Source organism: Macrosteles quadrilineatus, unplaced genomic scaffold (assembly GCF_028750875.1).
Source record: "Macrosteles quadrilineatus isolate MER2022 unplaced genomic scaffold, UCM_ALF_1.0 Scaffold_8__2_contigs__length_117827958, whole genome shotgun sequence".
NCBI lineage: Eukaryota > Metazoa > Arthropoda > Insecta > Hemiptera > Cicadellidae > Macrosteles > Macrosteles quadrilineatus.
The window spans coordinates 84,997,571-85,014,449 of record NW_026542601.1 but is presented as its reverse complement, the minus strand read 5'-3'; the positions used below and the strand labels follow the sequence as shown (position 1 = coordinate 85,014,449).

The following is a 16,879-nucleotide window of genomic DNA, read 5'->3' as shown; positions in this document are numbered from 1 at the left end:
ACGAGGGGCTTCTCTACAAGCTGGCGTCCTCCCCTCTACCCGGCTCGATCTACAGGCTCGTCAAGAGCTACCTGACCGCTCGCCGCTTCAAGGTCTCCGTTGGACGGGCGACTTCCACACCACGGCCAGTCTCTTCGGGTGTGCCACAGGGGTCGGTTCTCGGGCCGATACTCTACCTGTGGTACACCAACGACATGCCCCTGGCGCCGAGAGTGCAACTCTCGCTCTATGCAGATGATGCGCTCTTCACTGCCACCTCCGCCAACCTGAGGATGTCCAGGGTGTATGTCCAGCGACAGCTGGACCTGTTGCTGCCGTGGCTGACGAAGTGGCGAGTCAAAGTCAACGCTGACAAGAGTGAGGCCATCTCCTTCACGAGGTCGAGGAGGCAGGACGATGGTCAACACCTCCACCTAGACGGGGCCGACATCCCATGGAAGCGCCGGGTGAAGTACCTCAGCGTCCTGCTGGATCAGCGACTCACTCTGACTCCCCACGTCGAGAGGGTCTGCGACCTCGCCAGAAAAGGTCTTGGCGCCATCCGCCCGCTGCTCAGGTCACGGAAGTTGTCGACGGCTGCAAGAGTCCGACTCTACACGGCCCTGCTTCGGCCTGTCCTCACGTACGCAGCCCCTGCATGGTACCACCTCACCTGCAGAACCGCTAGACGGAGGCTGCTCGTCGTCCAGAGCAAGGCTCTTCGGCAGGCGACAGATTCACCCTGGTACGTGAGGAACTCCGTCATCAGGGACTCCACAGCAGTGACAACTCTCCGAGACTTCGTCGACGGCCTTCGAGCGAGACTTGAAGAGACGGCGGATGACTCTCCGTGGGAACACATCAGGGACCTGGTCGCTGAGGATGTTCCCCAGCTTCGCCCCCGGATCGACGACTAACTCCCAGAACGACGTTGACGTCTACAGGTAGCTGAGCTACCAGGGCTTGGACCCACAGCAGACCGGAAGTATATGCTCCCAGCGAGCAGGCACTTCCCCCAGACGTGGCGCTAGTCGCCACAATCATATACACTTGGACTTGGAGAGTGTAGAGGTCGGGGAATTACACTCCTCTAAAAATATGAAAGTTTATCCATTGACGTTTTAACGCTTTTCTTTAAGAAACGGTTTAAACCCTCGTCTTTTTATTTGACGTCGACCATTTGTTAAGTAGCAATTAAATAATGACCCAATGACAAAATGGCGTCCCGAAGTCATCGGTTGGATTCGAACCAGCGACTTTCAGATTTGAAGGCAAATACTATCATTTATTGAATCATGATGTGAAACTTTCCCGAAAAATGTCAGTTTTTCGATAAACCTCATAAGGGCACGAACCTAAATTAAAGAGTTGTATTTAGTCACATTAAAAAATATTTAATACAAGTCAGCTGTTACATTTGTTTTATTATTGTTTACCTTTCCCGTAACGAAAAAAACTATTTGATTCTGCCTCACTTATTGATAATATAAGATATTTTGTTAAAATAAGCAATAAGTACGATTGAGCTGTGCCAAGTATATATAATTTACCTTCTATATTTACTTGGTTTCACAATCCCTCCTTAAGCCTCGACTGTCATATAACTTTAAGTAATTTGCCACACCAACGTCATGAGTACAAATCACGTGAAATGTAAACAATCCAAAAGAAACAGAGAAACGCCTTTCTACAAACATAAATCGGATAAACAAGGAGTGGTAACCACGACCTACGCTCAGGGCAGTTGTACCAACCTACGATCACTACATATCCGCCTGCAAATCTTGTACTTCCAGGGTAATACTGTGTGTAATAGTGACTAATACACTGCATAACATATAGTATTATATTACGGGATGGTAAGAAAACTGTTTGGTATCGTTGTGCGAGAATTAATCGACATTGAAGCTTCAAACATTGTTTAAAAACTGGATGTGTTTATTTCGTTTTGCTCAAGCGTTCAGCTAATATTATTTCCTAAACTGTGATAATTACACAATAAAGGGGAAAATACATCACTTTGCCGCCAAAATATAATTTACATTTAATAATGACATTTGTGTACAGTTTTTCTTTATTCAGTTAAGATTGCTTTAAAATAACTTTTCATACACAGAGTATTTACGGTAGCTATAACTTTTTATTTACAGTATTTTTATTTAGTAGTATAACTTTTTATTTTACAGAGTATTTACAGAGTATTTACGGATGAAATAAATTCAATTATTTTAATAATGTCTTAATTTGTTTTATTACTTACATTAGTAGATCCTTCGAACTACCTACATGTTGTAATGAACGCATTAAAACTAAGATCTAGGCAAGACAAATGTTGTACATAACTTTATTTTGCTATAGATTATTTTACATTAGTGATGGTAAAATCGACTCATAGCTCGATTCATGCTTAATATTTTTATATTCTTCTTTGAGATAGTACAACTATCATCTTATGGCAGTAATTGCCTGACTCAAAATCTGCATTTCATTCAATACTTAGCTCCCCCTTCAAAGTGTCACATTTTACTCTACGTACTACATGTTTACTTCATAAATATTGCTGTACGACACTCACTTGAATTCTCCACTCACTTAAAACCTATAAACCGAGACAGCAAACTCATTCCTTGGCGCAATATCCTGGTCTCGCAGTGAGAACTATGGAAGGAAGCGATGAAGATATGGGGATCCTCGGACCAGAGAAGGCATGATTTTGCCCTCAGAAGGCATGATAATGCCTTCAGAAGGCATAGTCACAATGGAGCGAACTCATTATGAAACTAAGTTGCGCCACCTTCCGTCCTTTCTCTAGCGGTCGCTGGGCTGGGGCTCATTTGGATCACGGCAACTGCGATAGGCCTCTAATATCTAGTGATTAGGCCATGAGGGGATTAAGGGCGTAATGTGATTGGATTGGATGCCCTTGACCAAGTGGGACTGGGAAGACGGTTTATTGACATTATGTATGGTGAATTAAACATTTCCAACACATGTAAAAGCACTCTTTAATATTCTTGTAGTATTGTTCTTTCCGGCGTTGATCTACTGGCAAAACCTGGATGCCAGCCCAAAATGGAGTAACATTTGCTCATCGCAAACAATTATTTGTGCCTTTCACCGTCTTAGAATTAGCCTTGCATACCCGTTTTGTATGTTTGCAAAGACAGCCATTCAAAGAACCTCTCCGGTTAGTTTTACCACTAAACGCATTTTTTCATACTGTCCGGAAAACAGCAGTTTTTAGTTCCTTCGTCCGCAAAATCGTCGTTTTCGGTCAACTCCAAAAAGGAAACAGAAAAAAACATTGGTAAATCTTTCGGTTCGCGAACCTCGAAATTTGTTTATGGCACATTATAAGTGTTGTTTACTATTTTGACAAACGCATTATGAAAACGCCGCTAATCATACTACATTAGTGTTTGTAAACTACAAAAATGTGGAAATTTATGTCAAGTTTGTATATTCTCAAATTACGTGGTCTAATTTTGTAACGATTAGAAGTTTATTTCCACAGTGTGAGGAAAATAGGTGTTCATCACACGGAGCAGTAAGTGTCTTTTTGGTACTTAATCGTATTCCAGCTACTGCGTGCCAAAAAGAGCCACTTTCGCTCCTAGTGATGAAATATACAATTTTATAGGGGAGAACTCTGGTAAGTTGTCATCACAATAATTTATGTATGGAGAAAATATTAATGGGTGGAGATATATCGGAGGGACTTTGTTTGGAGCTTCTAGATTGTTGTTAGAATTGTTTTTCAGCAATCGTGTATCAACTCAGCAATAACTTTACTTATTACACTTTATAATTTGTAATGTCATTTCTAGTTGAGACAAGAGTATAATGAACAAAAATTTCGTCATTATATTGCAGAATGTCAAGCTTAGATTGACAAGTCACCTCAAGTGTAGTGAGTATCTGACACCTTGACCACTCACAATCTGTAACACTTTCACACACGCGCACACTCGCCGCACGTCCGCACGTCATCACGTCCGTGTCGCGTCTTCGGAATTTCTATGGGCTTGTGTCGATCATTGCTAACTGCCTACATGATACTGCAGATTTTGACTTTAATCAAAAGAGGCTATGGCTCGAGTTTTAATAAGGTATTAACCATAAGTTCTTAGTTCCTTAGATTTGTTATCCTTATATGTTTTCCGTTCGGTACATGTTTTAATTTCTGTTTATTTTATGATTCGTGTTATTTTAAAACATCCAGTTGATGTATTCGTATATGAAACACAACCAAATAATCAACATCTTCATAGTAGGATAATTGTTCGTTCAATATAAAGTGGATTATGTAGTTTTGCTTGAGTTCATTCACAAATTGAGCAGTTGATTGGTAATGAAAACACTTACACTAAAAAATAAGCCTCCCCCCACCCTTGTGGACGTCTATAACTTTAAAACTACGTTGTATCACAGATAAAGTAATATAATAACTACATTACTTCATCTATGGTTGTATTTTGCTAAAGACATATTCAACCCCTTCAATCTCACTTCACAAACTTTCGTGTTCAACTCGTGTTTTTCACTTGGTTAACTATAACTTAAACTGAGAAAATATTTATGTTAGCTACCCAAATTGAAAAATCGTAAGAATACCCACTGCAGTTACTACTGATATAAGGAGTACAAGCTTGCAAGCTTTAGCATTTTATTTCTGTACAAACATATACATTTCTCGAACGGTTAACATTTTACCTCTGTGTAATGGATGGATGATTGTGTATCAATTTGCGTCGTTATTGGTACATGAAATGGTTGCAAACAAGGAAACCGTGGCCAAATATCAGGTAATGCACCATTGAAGCAGAACCCTTACTGTTACGGGGTTCGCATAACTCGAACAGATTATAACATACGATGTATTGGTGTCAACGTGATATAATAACTGACGTGTAATATACAGGATGAAAGAAATTGAGCGGCCATTGGTATCCCAGAAATTATTATATGTAGAGAGAGCTTCAACAATTTCCTCATAACATAAAATATATGTTTTTACATTTTTTAAATTGGTTGCCATTTTCAAATGTGGTGACTAACATAAAATTTAGAATGGAACACCTTGTATTTCATGACTGTTTCAGAATGTACATGCAATCTAAATCGTTATTTTTCACATTTCTCCCCCTAAAAGTTAGTCGTTTGAGGAAAAAGTCTTAAAATTGCATCTACATTGTAAAAAGATCAAAAATAAAGGGCAGGTGATAATAAGTGAAGGATACGTTAATGAATGAAATTAACTCTTTGGTAGCACAATGATCGAGGACAGCTGAGTCCAGTGTTGATCCACACAAAAACTATTACTTTACTCGGGATCGAACCGGCAGACTTCTGATTACAATGCTAGCACTACGCTATTGTACAGGTGATGGGGAGAATACCCTAACTATAAGGTATTTTTCAGATCTACTCGGACTAAAATAGTTCATTGTGTGTAAAATATTGTAAAATGAAAGGACAAAAGTAATACAACATAAATCAAAGGTGTTATATGTCCTATTCGTGTGTAGTGCTTTCACGTAAAATATAACTATTGCTCGGTAATTTCTCGAAGTAACCACAATCGGGGTGAACGGCAACTGATATATTACCTTTGAAACTATCTTATCTCCCATCAATCTCTAACAACCTATTTAACACTGATGGATGAGTTTCGATCAAACGTTCGGTGATCCATTACTGAAGTGGTATTTTAGATTGTCTTAGTTGATTATATTTAATACATATTATTTATAAGATAAACTAACTTAGAATCTATCGAAACTCGAAGGTGTCAGGTTCCTAGGTAGTTTTTATTTGCCATACAAGTGATATTTGTTTTTCTACTAGTGTATTGAGAAAAAGGGTAAACATTTGTAGGAAGATCCACATGTATAACAAAGATACACATCCACCATCAGGTACATATAGGTTATGTATAACAAAGGACCAACCATTAAAATCCACCTTTAAATAGCACCCAGCCAAATTAGAGCCTATAAAAAGATTTTGAATTAATAAATTTGGTCCTTCGCACCGGATGAGGAGGACCAAGGTTCCTTGAACACAACCTTTTAGTTAAGTCGATTCTCTACTTGAATTTAATTTCCATTTAGAAAAATATTTGAATAATAATAAAGGTAAAAAAAGTTCATGTAGCATCGATCGATTAATTGATCATCTTATGCACATGTACACATCATGCACATGTGCTTAGAGCATTAATCGATTTTCTAAATGTCCGAGATGTTGCTGTGAAAGTATTGTAATCAACTCGAACCTAAATCATATTTCCTACTTCCACTTATAAAAGAAAAATACCCCCACCGCAGCAAACCTGCCGTCTAAGCGAATTTCCATTTGTCTGAATTAATTTTCAGTTAAATATATTTTAATAACATTAGGTTTAACAAGTACCTAGGTTTGCTGCTACAAGGAAACTAATAAAGTGTGTTTTTGAGTAAAATATTGATAGCTTAGTACAAAATAAATAAATTTGCCAAGTTTGATCATAATATATCCATAAACAAGCAAACTACAACATTTGACAATATTCTCCATAAGAATAACATGGGAATTTTAAATTTACAATTTTTTAATTTCCTCCGTTACTTACAATCGAACAAAAATACTTTTATATACTTAATTTTTTTTTTAAGTTCTTTAAAAAAGTCTAAAGAGAAATCGGAAAATTTTGTGTTTTGAGGGTCAAAAGTGAGAAAAACCAATTTTTACCCCATAAAACCCCCCGTAAAGCCCCGTTCCCATGGTCCGATCGTGCTGGTTCCCGAACTCATTCAAGTTTATCCCGCTTTACTCCTTTAAACCAAATTTCATCAAAATCGGACTAAAATTACTCAAGATATCGCGTTCACGGACGTATATATATATATATATATATATATATATATATATAAGTCTATATATATATATACATATATAAAAATTTGAACGAATGGTGTTTTTGGCCTCTGGGGACATCAAAATGAAAAAGTAAATCGGTCCCGGGTCTAGGTCTTACCGTGCCACCTACGGTAATAGCTACTTCCCTATAGAGAAATTCGCTAAAAACAACGGTTGCACTTCTCACCTTGGAAGTTCATGAACCAATAAGTGAGGTAACCAATCGGTCAATCCCAGGCTCTGCTAGGAGTCTCTAGTGTTACGGTAACCTAGAGACTCCAGTGAGTGAGCGCAGTCGATTGGGCGCAGATTTTCCCACGACTGCGCAGCTCAGGTCACCCTGTCCCTGTCACCCACTGTCTCACTGCGCCTGCGCCGTTACAGCGCCACCTGCGCAGTGCACGGTCATAACACTCACATGCTTCTAATTTGATTTTACTTAGGGTTCTCAATAATCTCTTGACCTTATTTTGCCAGAAGAATAAGACTGAGTATTTGTGCAAACCTTGAATGTGTCAATGAACAGTACTTAATTTCTTTTGATTTCGAGGGGGGTGTAGGGTTACAACAAATACTGTCTACTGTCCACTGCCCATGTTTTTTTGTGATCGGTTTTGCTTCTTCTTTTTTTTTTAAAGAGGTTGGCGGCCTCTTTTAACCTTGCATTTGCCCGTCCACATAAACTAAGCGCCCGTGCGTGGATCGTTTACAGCAAAGCAAGGAGTGAGCCGGTACAGTACAAAGGTGAACTGTACTGATAAAATGTTATCGGCAGTGACCAGGATCCGAACCCACGACATCGCTGCCATGGGCCCGAAGTCCGCGACGCTACCGACTGAGCCACCGACTCACTATCTCCCCAACCTTTTCACTCTTCGTGCAGTTCTTTCTTTACTAATATCTTACACGTCACGTTTTGCCCTTCCTATATCGTTACTTCCTTGCAGTCCAAGTCCTGAGCTTGGAAATTAACTTTGTTGCACTTGATGCCTATAACTTATTTCCTTTTCTTACAGTATTACGATTTAAACCGGATCCATACAGGATCTGGCGTTTGTAGGCCTTTCTTGCCATCGGACAAAGACAAGTTACTAATCAAATATTCATAAACCATAATTAATCATCGTGCGTATAAAGTCGTCATCCATTTTAATACAGAGTGATTAATCCGGAGCTGTAATCACGAGATAATATCTTGAATGACAAAGCTAACAAACAACATCCAAATTAGAGCCTAAATAACCGTGACGAGTGGAAATGCGAGTAACTTCCCTAAGATTTAACCGAATGAGTGTTCAATTTTGGACGGACAATATAGTATTGATCGTGAGAAATCATTTAACTCGATCCATCCAACTCTATTTCCGAGTAGCAATTTTTTACATTGTAAAATTAAATTAGGAATAGTTTTATAATAGTTTATAGGGACCAAAAAGACATATTCAGTTAATCCTATTTAGAATGGAAATTAACTAAACTAAAATAATTCGTTGAAAAAGTCAAATTTTCCTGTACATTTGCACCAACCTGTATCCACGCGAAACACTTCATTAGAAACGTTCGAGATTTCTATGAATTTGCAAGTGAAACCGACCACGTAAGTGTTATGAGAGGAGAGCAAGTCTGACACGAAATGAGAGAAAAGAGAGTAAAGAAACGTAAACAATCAGGGTCCACGCGAGCGCGAGAGACGATGGGAAAGGGAAAGCCTTGTGGGTGGGACAGGGTGCATCGCATACCAGAGTCTTCATCTGCATTCGGGAAATCGGTCCCTCCGGCACCAGAAGGACCAAATCCACGATCGTTTAAATCACTGACTTTTGTTTGCAATTCGTGAATTCGTCTGGGAACTCCCATGGAGAAAGTATAGTGGAAAGGTTAAAAACCGGCGGGAGTTGAATTTTAAAACACTAATTTGAAAATAATTGGTGAAAGTGATCAATAACAGTATGAATCAAATTTAAAATTAAATATTTTTTTGTTATTTTTTTGTGACACTTTAATCTCTTATTTGGTTTAGTGTTGGATGATGGTACTGCTAACACGATGTTTTATTGTAACGTTTACATTTATTGAATAATTAAATAGTTACCCCTACCATTTATAATGATATGCATTGAATCGCAGTCTAATAAGTGAGACAGTTTCTCACAATGACTTCTTATTTTTTTCTGCGATTAAAGGCACAAGATCGTAAATCTTCTTTTAAACTAAATAGAGCTCACCCCGTGGTCGAAAACTGGACCAAAAGTATGTATTGTGCAAACTTCTCTATTTCACCCCAAGCTGTATATATAACATGTGATTTTAATTTCTTTCACTTGTTTTGATTTTATGTTTATCGTCTGTTATTTCGTCACCAGCATGGCAACTCTTTTTTAATTTAAACTTAATTTGTTGTGCATATTTTTTGGCCTATTTTAATTTGTAAAGATATTCTGCACATCTACAGGAAAATATCTTACAGTATGCGTAGATTTTACCTTCGATGCACACGAGATAAGAAAAGAACTTTTTCAATAAACATGCTTACCTAATATATAGGATAACACAAAACTTGGGACCTTGACATTGGTCCGATTCCCTTCTCGAGATCATTTTAGCAGTGTTGCCTACACGACAATCTGTCTGAGCGGGAAAGCTTGGGAACCAGGGAATGCGAACAATGCTGTGACTGACATTGACATTGACGATGTAATCTTATGTTGCAGGATCTCCGAGGCACGGAGCGCCACCCGAACACAAGGTGAGTTCCATCGTTATTATTCAATCTTAAATATTTGACTATGAATAAAACTAGATATTTTATCTTCGTATTTTGACAGTTTTAAATAAAATTACGTATTTCGATTGAGCCACCGACAATGAGGTAAAGCAGATTACTGATTACTGGCAAATTGAATTAACAACATGCTTCAAACTATAATTTTTTTTGTCACATAGACACTAGACAGATCCTGTAACAAGAACTAAGGTAGATAATAATTATAGTCAGTACCACATTCTGTGAGTGGTTCTAATACAAAATAGCTTCCTTTACAGGGTGTCCCGTAAGTACAAACAATGTAGGAATAGGTTTCATTGGTGAAAATAGAACTAAAACCATGAATAAATTATATAAAAATGGTTTGTTAGCAAGATAGTCCATCTGTAATTTTTTTTAATGTATGAGTTAACATATTTTTATCAAACGACTAAAAGTTCAAAAAGATCGACTAACAAATAGCTGAAATAGCACGTTTAATTGTACAGGCCGTGCAAAATGAGGCGCTCCCTGATATCTTGGTCTTATTTTCACAACATAATATTGATCTATTTTATATTTGAATCTTTTAGAAATAATTATTGACATTATTTTATAAAATCTGCCTTTTTCAGTAATTTAAGTTATACAAATTTTACAACCTCCATGTTTAAACTAAAAACGTTTGTGTGCAAATAGTTCATTGCTATTTCAAATAGTAAACAAAATTTCATAAAGATATCTTAAATGGTTTGAAAGACATAAATTTTATATTTACATCTCACTAACAAGGTGTTTTGGAAAAATTGTATTCTTGATTTTCTTTTTATTTTGGCATAGAAAACATTTTCCAATTTTTTTTTTGTTTTTACTAACAGGACACCCTGTATAGATAGGATGTATGCTTCAGTATCCAAAAGTGATCTTGTTGAGGTATTAATTTTTTAAACATGGTTAATACAATTCAGAATTCCTTTTGGAATGTTTAGTCATTTTATGGTGTTGGTATCAAAAGCCTGGGTTTTGTTGAATTTAGCGAAAGGGATTTGCTGAACTCGTCAGTTTAGGGACTACGTGTGCATAACTCAAAAACTGCTACTTAAATTTTATATAATAATTCTTGAATTAAAATAGATCTTTGATAGTAGTTTTATTGTGAGAAACCCCATTGGGAACTTAAGCAACAGAGTAATGAACTTTTCTAATCATGAATATAAACCAAGCAATGAGATTATTAATTGTGTTTTGAATTGTAATTGGATCAGAAAAGTTTAATTTGTTCATAGATTGGTTGTTACTTAGTTTCAAAAGCTGATGTGTTATGTCATAACGGTCATAATATTCTAATATTCGTTTTCGCTTCTTGGATTACATAAATGCAATCGTATTACAAAACAAAGTTGAACGTTACGATCCAGAAATCTATGCATAATAAAACGCATTTGAATTGAATCCATAATATTTTTAGACTTTACAGCGTCAACACATAGATGAAAAAGTTATCTAAAATGATTCTGAAACTCGCTATAAGTTTGTTGTTAAAGTCAACCATTTTAGTGCAACCCTAAAAGCCTAAGGAAATAGCAAAAATGTTTTTGATCACATTATCTCAGGGGGGGGCGCGACCTAAGTGCGTTTTCTAACCCAAATATGAGTGAATGGTGTGAAATGATCTGTGTAGCTTTGATACTGTCTAAGATCAGCTGTTTCATCAGTCAGGATCATTTAAAACCCAATGATCAGGAACAGCTTTGATTTGAATGATTTTGGTGGTATGTTCTGTTTCGTCAAAACATTATTAGCATTATCTCAATCAATGTGTACGTAATCTGTTGGTTGTATAACAGAACAATAACTAGTCAAAATTGTATTATTTTCGGCCTTGTCCGTCAATCTTTTAGCAATAGCAAGCAAGGTTTTGATCATCAGCTGCTACACGGCCATCTATTGTGCTGCACCAACCTTACGGAAAACATCTTTTGTTGACTGTATGCTTAGTGTTATCCGAACATGAAAAGCGGTTTTGAATTATAACAGCGGTTGAGTTACGAAGCAAAATAAACATTGACCTTAATGTTCTTTTTATCTTGTCTGCGTTACTGAGATTTTCTGAATTATTGTAATTTAAAAAGAGTTTATGAAATTGACCTCGTATTTCCCATTTGGATTTCAAAAGTAAGTGATCGTGTTTGAAAATTGTTTATTTTGTATTTTCTTATTCGGCGCTGAGAGCCTTTTATTTTTTTTATGCTATTAGGGATGTTCGGCAAGAGCTTTAAATTTGTCAGATATGGCTTGGGGGAGTGTTGTATGTCCAATGTATGACTATTTGCAGTAATTAATGTTGAAGGTATGTCTTATTAGACATTGTAATTTTAGTCTTACGATGTGAGTTTCGTAGACATGCCTCATGTCATGGTTGTAGTTGAAGTTACGCCTAATTCCATTTATAGATTTTCGTAGCTACGCATTATCTATAAAATTTGTGTAATAGCTACGCCTTGCCTGAGATACGAGTTTCGTAGTTATGTCTTGTTTGAGTTGTGAATTTCGTATGTCAAAGTTACCCCTCGTCTCAGTTTTGATTGTCTTAGTTGTGACTTATCTGTTTAAGTGTCGTAGTTACTCCTTGTGTGTGTTGAGATTGTCGTAGTTACGCCCGTGAGTGAGCGACTGGTCGCCCATCCAGCAGCGTCACCCAGTGGGCGCAGTGGGCGATGGTCAAGGCGACTTCAACCATTGTTTCGTATTTATAGCAAACCATCAAAGGTCATCTAACACTTTCATGATTTCCGTTACCACATCACTTCCACTGATTGAATCATAGTGATGGAAAAATACGTAAACACAGAGGTTAACCTCTAGTAAAGGTCATTTTGACAAGTCGACGTTGGATTTTCTCTCTTCCCAGTGATTATAGTTATTTCTGCATGGAACTTAATTTTAGTTGTAGCGTAATCCTGTCACATATTGTTCTACTCTAAGGGTTAGCGTTTGTAAACACTTAAACCCGTAATTTGTAATTTATTACCACCCAAACATCATACTGTCATGTAAATACTCTTGCAATCTTAAATTTTATTTAACACTCAAAGTCTTGTGTTGCCAAAGACGAAAATCCAAATTTGCAACCAATATAAAGGACTTTATTTGGAATACTTAAATTATTCTTACCCTAAACGCGTATATCCAACCAACAGGTACATTCTTTATTAGCGTTTCCTTAGACGCTTAGACTACTCTCATTTCAGTACATAGTTCTGTGGTTGTTAACCAGACAGAAGTACCAGTTGTGCTCTGAAACAAATCTCACAGTTTATTTGAAACTGCTTTTTAAGTGAACAAGTTCTATCAATCTTCATCTTGTTATTTAAATGTAGTACTTGTTACTATTCACTGTGGTTGCAATAGGCAGCTCAACCTGTTCTACTGATTGCGTGATTATACCTGCTTCTGGGATCAGAACCTGAACATTGATCATTAATTACAATTCGAGAAGCATATTACGATGCTGTATGAAGAATTTGGTTTCTTAATAGTTTACCAAATACTATTGCTATAATCCTAAATATTTACGAAATTAATGCTTACAAGCTTAGATTTTCAGAGACTTCACCACTGACTTCAAATTCCATTTTTGTGTAAAATATTTTAGAAACTTCAACTAAAATACTTTCCCTGTTGTTATCAACATTCAGTGTCAAATTGCATCTATAGCGACTTGGACACTAGTTGACTATTGACGACTTATTCACAAGTTATTCTCTAGTTAGTCATGTCTAGTTGTTATCCTTTTAATATCGGCGATTCAACGTATACCTCAAATATGCATACCCAAAAGAATCCGACCCCCTCCTCCAACTGTGACCTCCCTTAATTACCATCATCGGGAATGCTGGTTTCCATTACATTTGCCGTAGTAAGATAATCTACAATGCATTATAATGATCTAACAGGGATGTATTTCCACCATCTTCAACGTTTATATGGAATGTTCCTTTACATTAAGGGATTTCACTACAACAAGGGATTTTATTCCTTCAAGAAGGGGTTTCGCCTCTCAAGAAGAGATTTTGCCCTCCCAAGCAGAAATTTAACTGTTCAAAATCGGACTTCACAATTAAAAAAAGAACTTACCTTCTCAAGGGGGATTCAATTTTAAAAGAAGAGATTTCACCCCTTCAAGAAATTGTGTTGCTCCCAAAGGTATTTCATGGCTGAAGAAGACATTTGGCAGAAGAAATAATTTTCGCCTCTCCAGAAGGTATTTCGTCCCAAGCCGGGGTTCGTGTGTGAGACACTTCGCCCCCGCGTGGGAATTATTCCCCCGTGTTCAGCAGGTGTGTAAGTGTGTAAGGTATGGAAGTATGGGACAGGTGGTTGCCGCAGGGCCCAGGACCGCTAGCCGGCTTCTTGCCCCCGATACCAACGAGGCCCACTCCCACCTCTGCGTGTTGACTTTTCATTTTTGCCCTTTGGCCTTCCATGGTGACGTCTGCGACGTTTTTTGTACAGAATAACGCAGTATGTACCTAGTGAGGAGGTCATTTTTGTACAAAGGTATTTCTCGCCGTTTTCACAAGGGAGCTGTTTTAACCCTAGTTTTGTTACTAATACCAACGTCGACATTGTGAAGTCTTTATAGGTAATTTTTCTTAATGTTGGATCGTGTTATGCTGGGAATATGTAATAGTAGGAGCTAGTGACAAAGTAAGATATTTTACCCTTGAAATTGGCGTTTTTTTATAATCGTTTCGAAATACCCTAAACTGAGTCTTTTGAGCTTTCATAGGGGGTTTGATAGGTAAGGACAAGATGCCCATGCAGGATGAAGTCTTTAAAGAGTATAAAGTTGGACATATTTATTTGCAGCTATATATATTTAGGACACATTCCAAATCCAAGGTAGCTAAGAATCGCGACCGTAAATTATGATTATGCCATGTCACCCGTGTGTGCAGCTTGTAGGAATTCGTGGTTCTTTTTGTTTTATCACTTACTCTTGATGTTTGTGTCATATTTCTGTAACTGTTAACCTTTCTTAACAGATAACGCAGTTCAAGGTCAAGGACCTCTAGGGGTTAACTATATTGGCGTCATTTTATCGCATATTCTAGTCGTAATTCATCAATTTAAATTCTGAATTGCCTCGAACGTTTCAAAATGTTTTGCCAAAAGGCTTCGATCATGACGATTAAGAAGTAAGTCTATCCATCTACAAAATATTAAGATGGCGGATATGTATGGATTCTTCATTCTTTAACAAAATCAGCTTAACATAACGTACTGAATGTTTTGAAAGAGTTCTTAAAGTGGACTAACAATGCATTGCATAAAAAAGAACCATAGTAATTTGTAAAGAAATTTTGTAATTGTGTTCAGTTTTTTAAACATTTCAACACATTGGTGGGAGTTTTTACAGATGGAACTTATTTGTACAATGATTAGAACATTTTACTCTGAAATTAAATTTGTTATTTTCATTGTTCGCTGGGATAGCTAAACAACTAAACATTTACATAACGTGTTTGATTTTACTACCACAATAAAGTTACCGTCTAGTTATGATTTCCTGTGTGACTTTAACGGTCGTCAAGACAGAAGACGTTAATGTCTCTGTACCAATGTCTCTGTTATGTCTGTCCATTGTCTCTCTCTCTCTCTCTCTCTCTCTCTCTCTCTCTCTCTCTCTCTCTCTCTCCCTCTCTCTCTCTCTCTCTCTCTCTCTCTCTCTCTCTCTCTCTCTCTCTCTCTTCTCTCTTCTCTCTTCCCCCCTTCTCCTCCTACGACATACTTACACTCATGAATAACTTGTCCGTGTTACGTTTTCCCCAGCATAATCAATTAGTGTTCATTCCCCGGCTATGTGGCTATATATAGCGTTTCACCTCACCCAAGGCACACACGATGTACCAATTACAAATGTTTGCCGGTAACTCTGGTGGTTCCGTTGGTAGTTCCTGTGGTAATTTATGTGGTAATTTTGTTGGTAGTTCCGAAGTTCGTGTGTGATGGCTCAATCCTTACTGATCTCCAAAATTATGCGTTCCTTTTGGAAAAGTGTGTATGTTTTCATGTGCTCCCTAGAGGGTAGTTTATTTTTTTACTGTTTTTTTTTTATATATCATAGGATTTGTACAGTTAGGTCCTATGAGTTTTTACACCTTTTTCTTCCTGAACCCTAAATATTTCTTGGGCATGTCATACCAATAGTTTTTATACATAAAAAGGAGGATACTATATGCTAGCTTTCTCAACATTATTGTGGTTCATTTTTTAAATACTTTACTTTTTAGGTTAGGGCTAAATATTTTCAACAGGTATTTTCAAGTTCTTCTTAAATGGACTTAAAAAAATGCCTGTGTCATTTAGCCCCCATTTTATGTAAGGTATATGGTACGTACTTATTGTTTAAATGTAACTATGTTTATGTGAAAATTAATTTTGGGTAAGAGGCATGATTTATAGAGTGAACAAGTATGAGCTGCAACGAGATTTAGTCTATGATTCACATATTTCCATGTAAAAATCCTAACTGAATAATCATTTCCTTTACCCCTTAAAAGTAAAGTAATGGGGAGCTAATAAGCTGGTGGATTGGGTGCTATTGTTCTGTAGTGTTGCACATTTCACAAGTGTAAAAGACTAGTAAATAAATAAATGTTACGTTTGCGAGTGCTTGTACAAGTTTTGCGAAAGTTGCTCCAAGTTGTCCCCATCCTAAGTAAAGATAGAGCCAAAAGCACGTAAGTGAATGTCGTGGTATCCCTAAAAGCTTTCTTGTCGGAAATGATCCGGGAATAAAAAACTTGTTTAGTTTTCCCAAACCTAATGGATAACGGAATGTCTTAATTTGAAAACTAGTTTCTTTCGTATCTTAATGCAGTTTGGCCATAAATGGGAACCAAGCGGGCGCATTTACAGATAAAGCTTTCCAAATTTCCTCATCATTTATTTTACGAACGGTGTTGCAACCTTTTTAGATTTTTGGACAAACAGAACCTCAATAACAAGTCACCCTTGATGACAAGTGTAATGTTCAAGTCCTCTAGAAATTAGTTTACCTTCAATCACATGTTTTTGAAACCTCGATAAGAAGTCAACCCTGATAAAAAGTATCTTTTAATTATCCCCGTTAGTTCTTGTTGGTTCGACTTGTTGTTTAAAAGCATAGAGTTGTTTTATTTGTTTACCTGCAGCATAGAAATCATGTTATTTAAATTGTTATCCTGTACGTAGAGATTTTATATCCAAAAC

At 37.1% G+C, this 16,879-nt stretch overlaps 1 protein-coding gene across 3 annotated transcripts in view; it reads left to right on the top strand.

Annotated features, from left to right (window-relative positions):
• Positions 1–16,879, top strand: part of LOC128999383 (protein spire-like) — a 191,309-nt gene that overhangs the window by 63,309 nt on the left and 111,121 nt on the right. For all 3 annotated transcript variants that reach the window (XM_054425863.1, XM_054425864.1, XM_054425862.1), the window contains exon 2: positions 9,591–9,625. In XM_054425863.1, the coding sequence (XP_054281838.1) occupies positions 9,591–9,625 (35 nt within the window). The remainder of the gene's footprint in view (positions 1–9,590; positions 9,626–16,879) is intronic.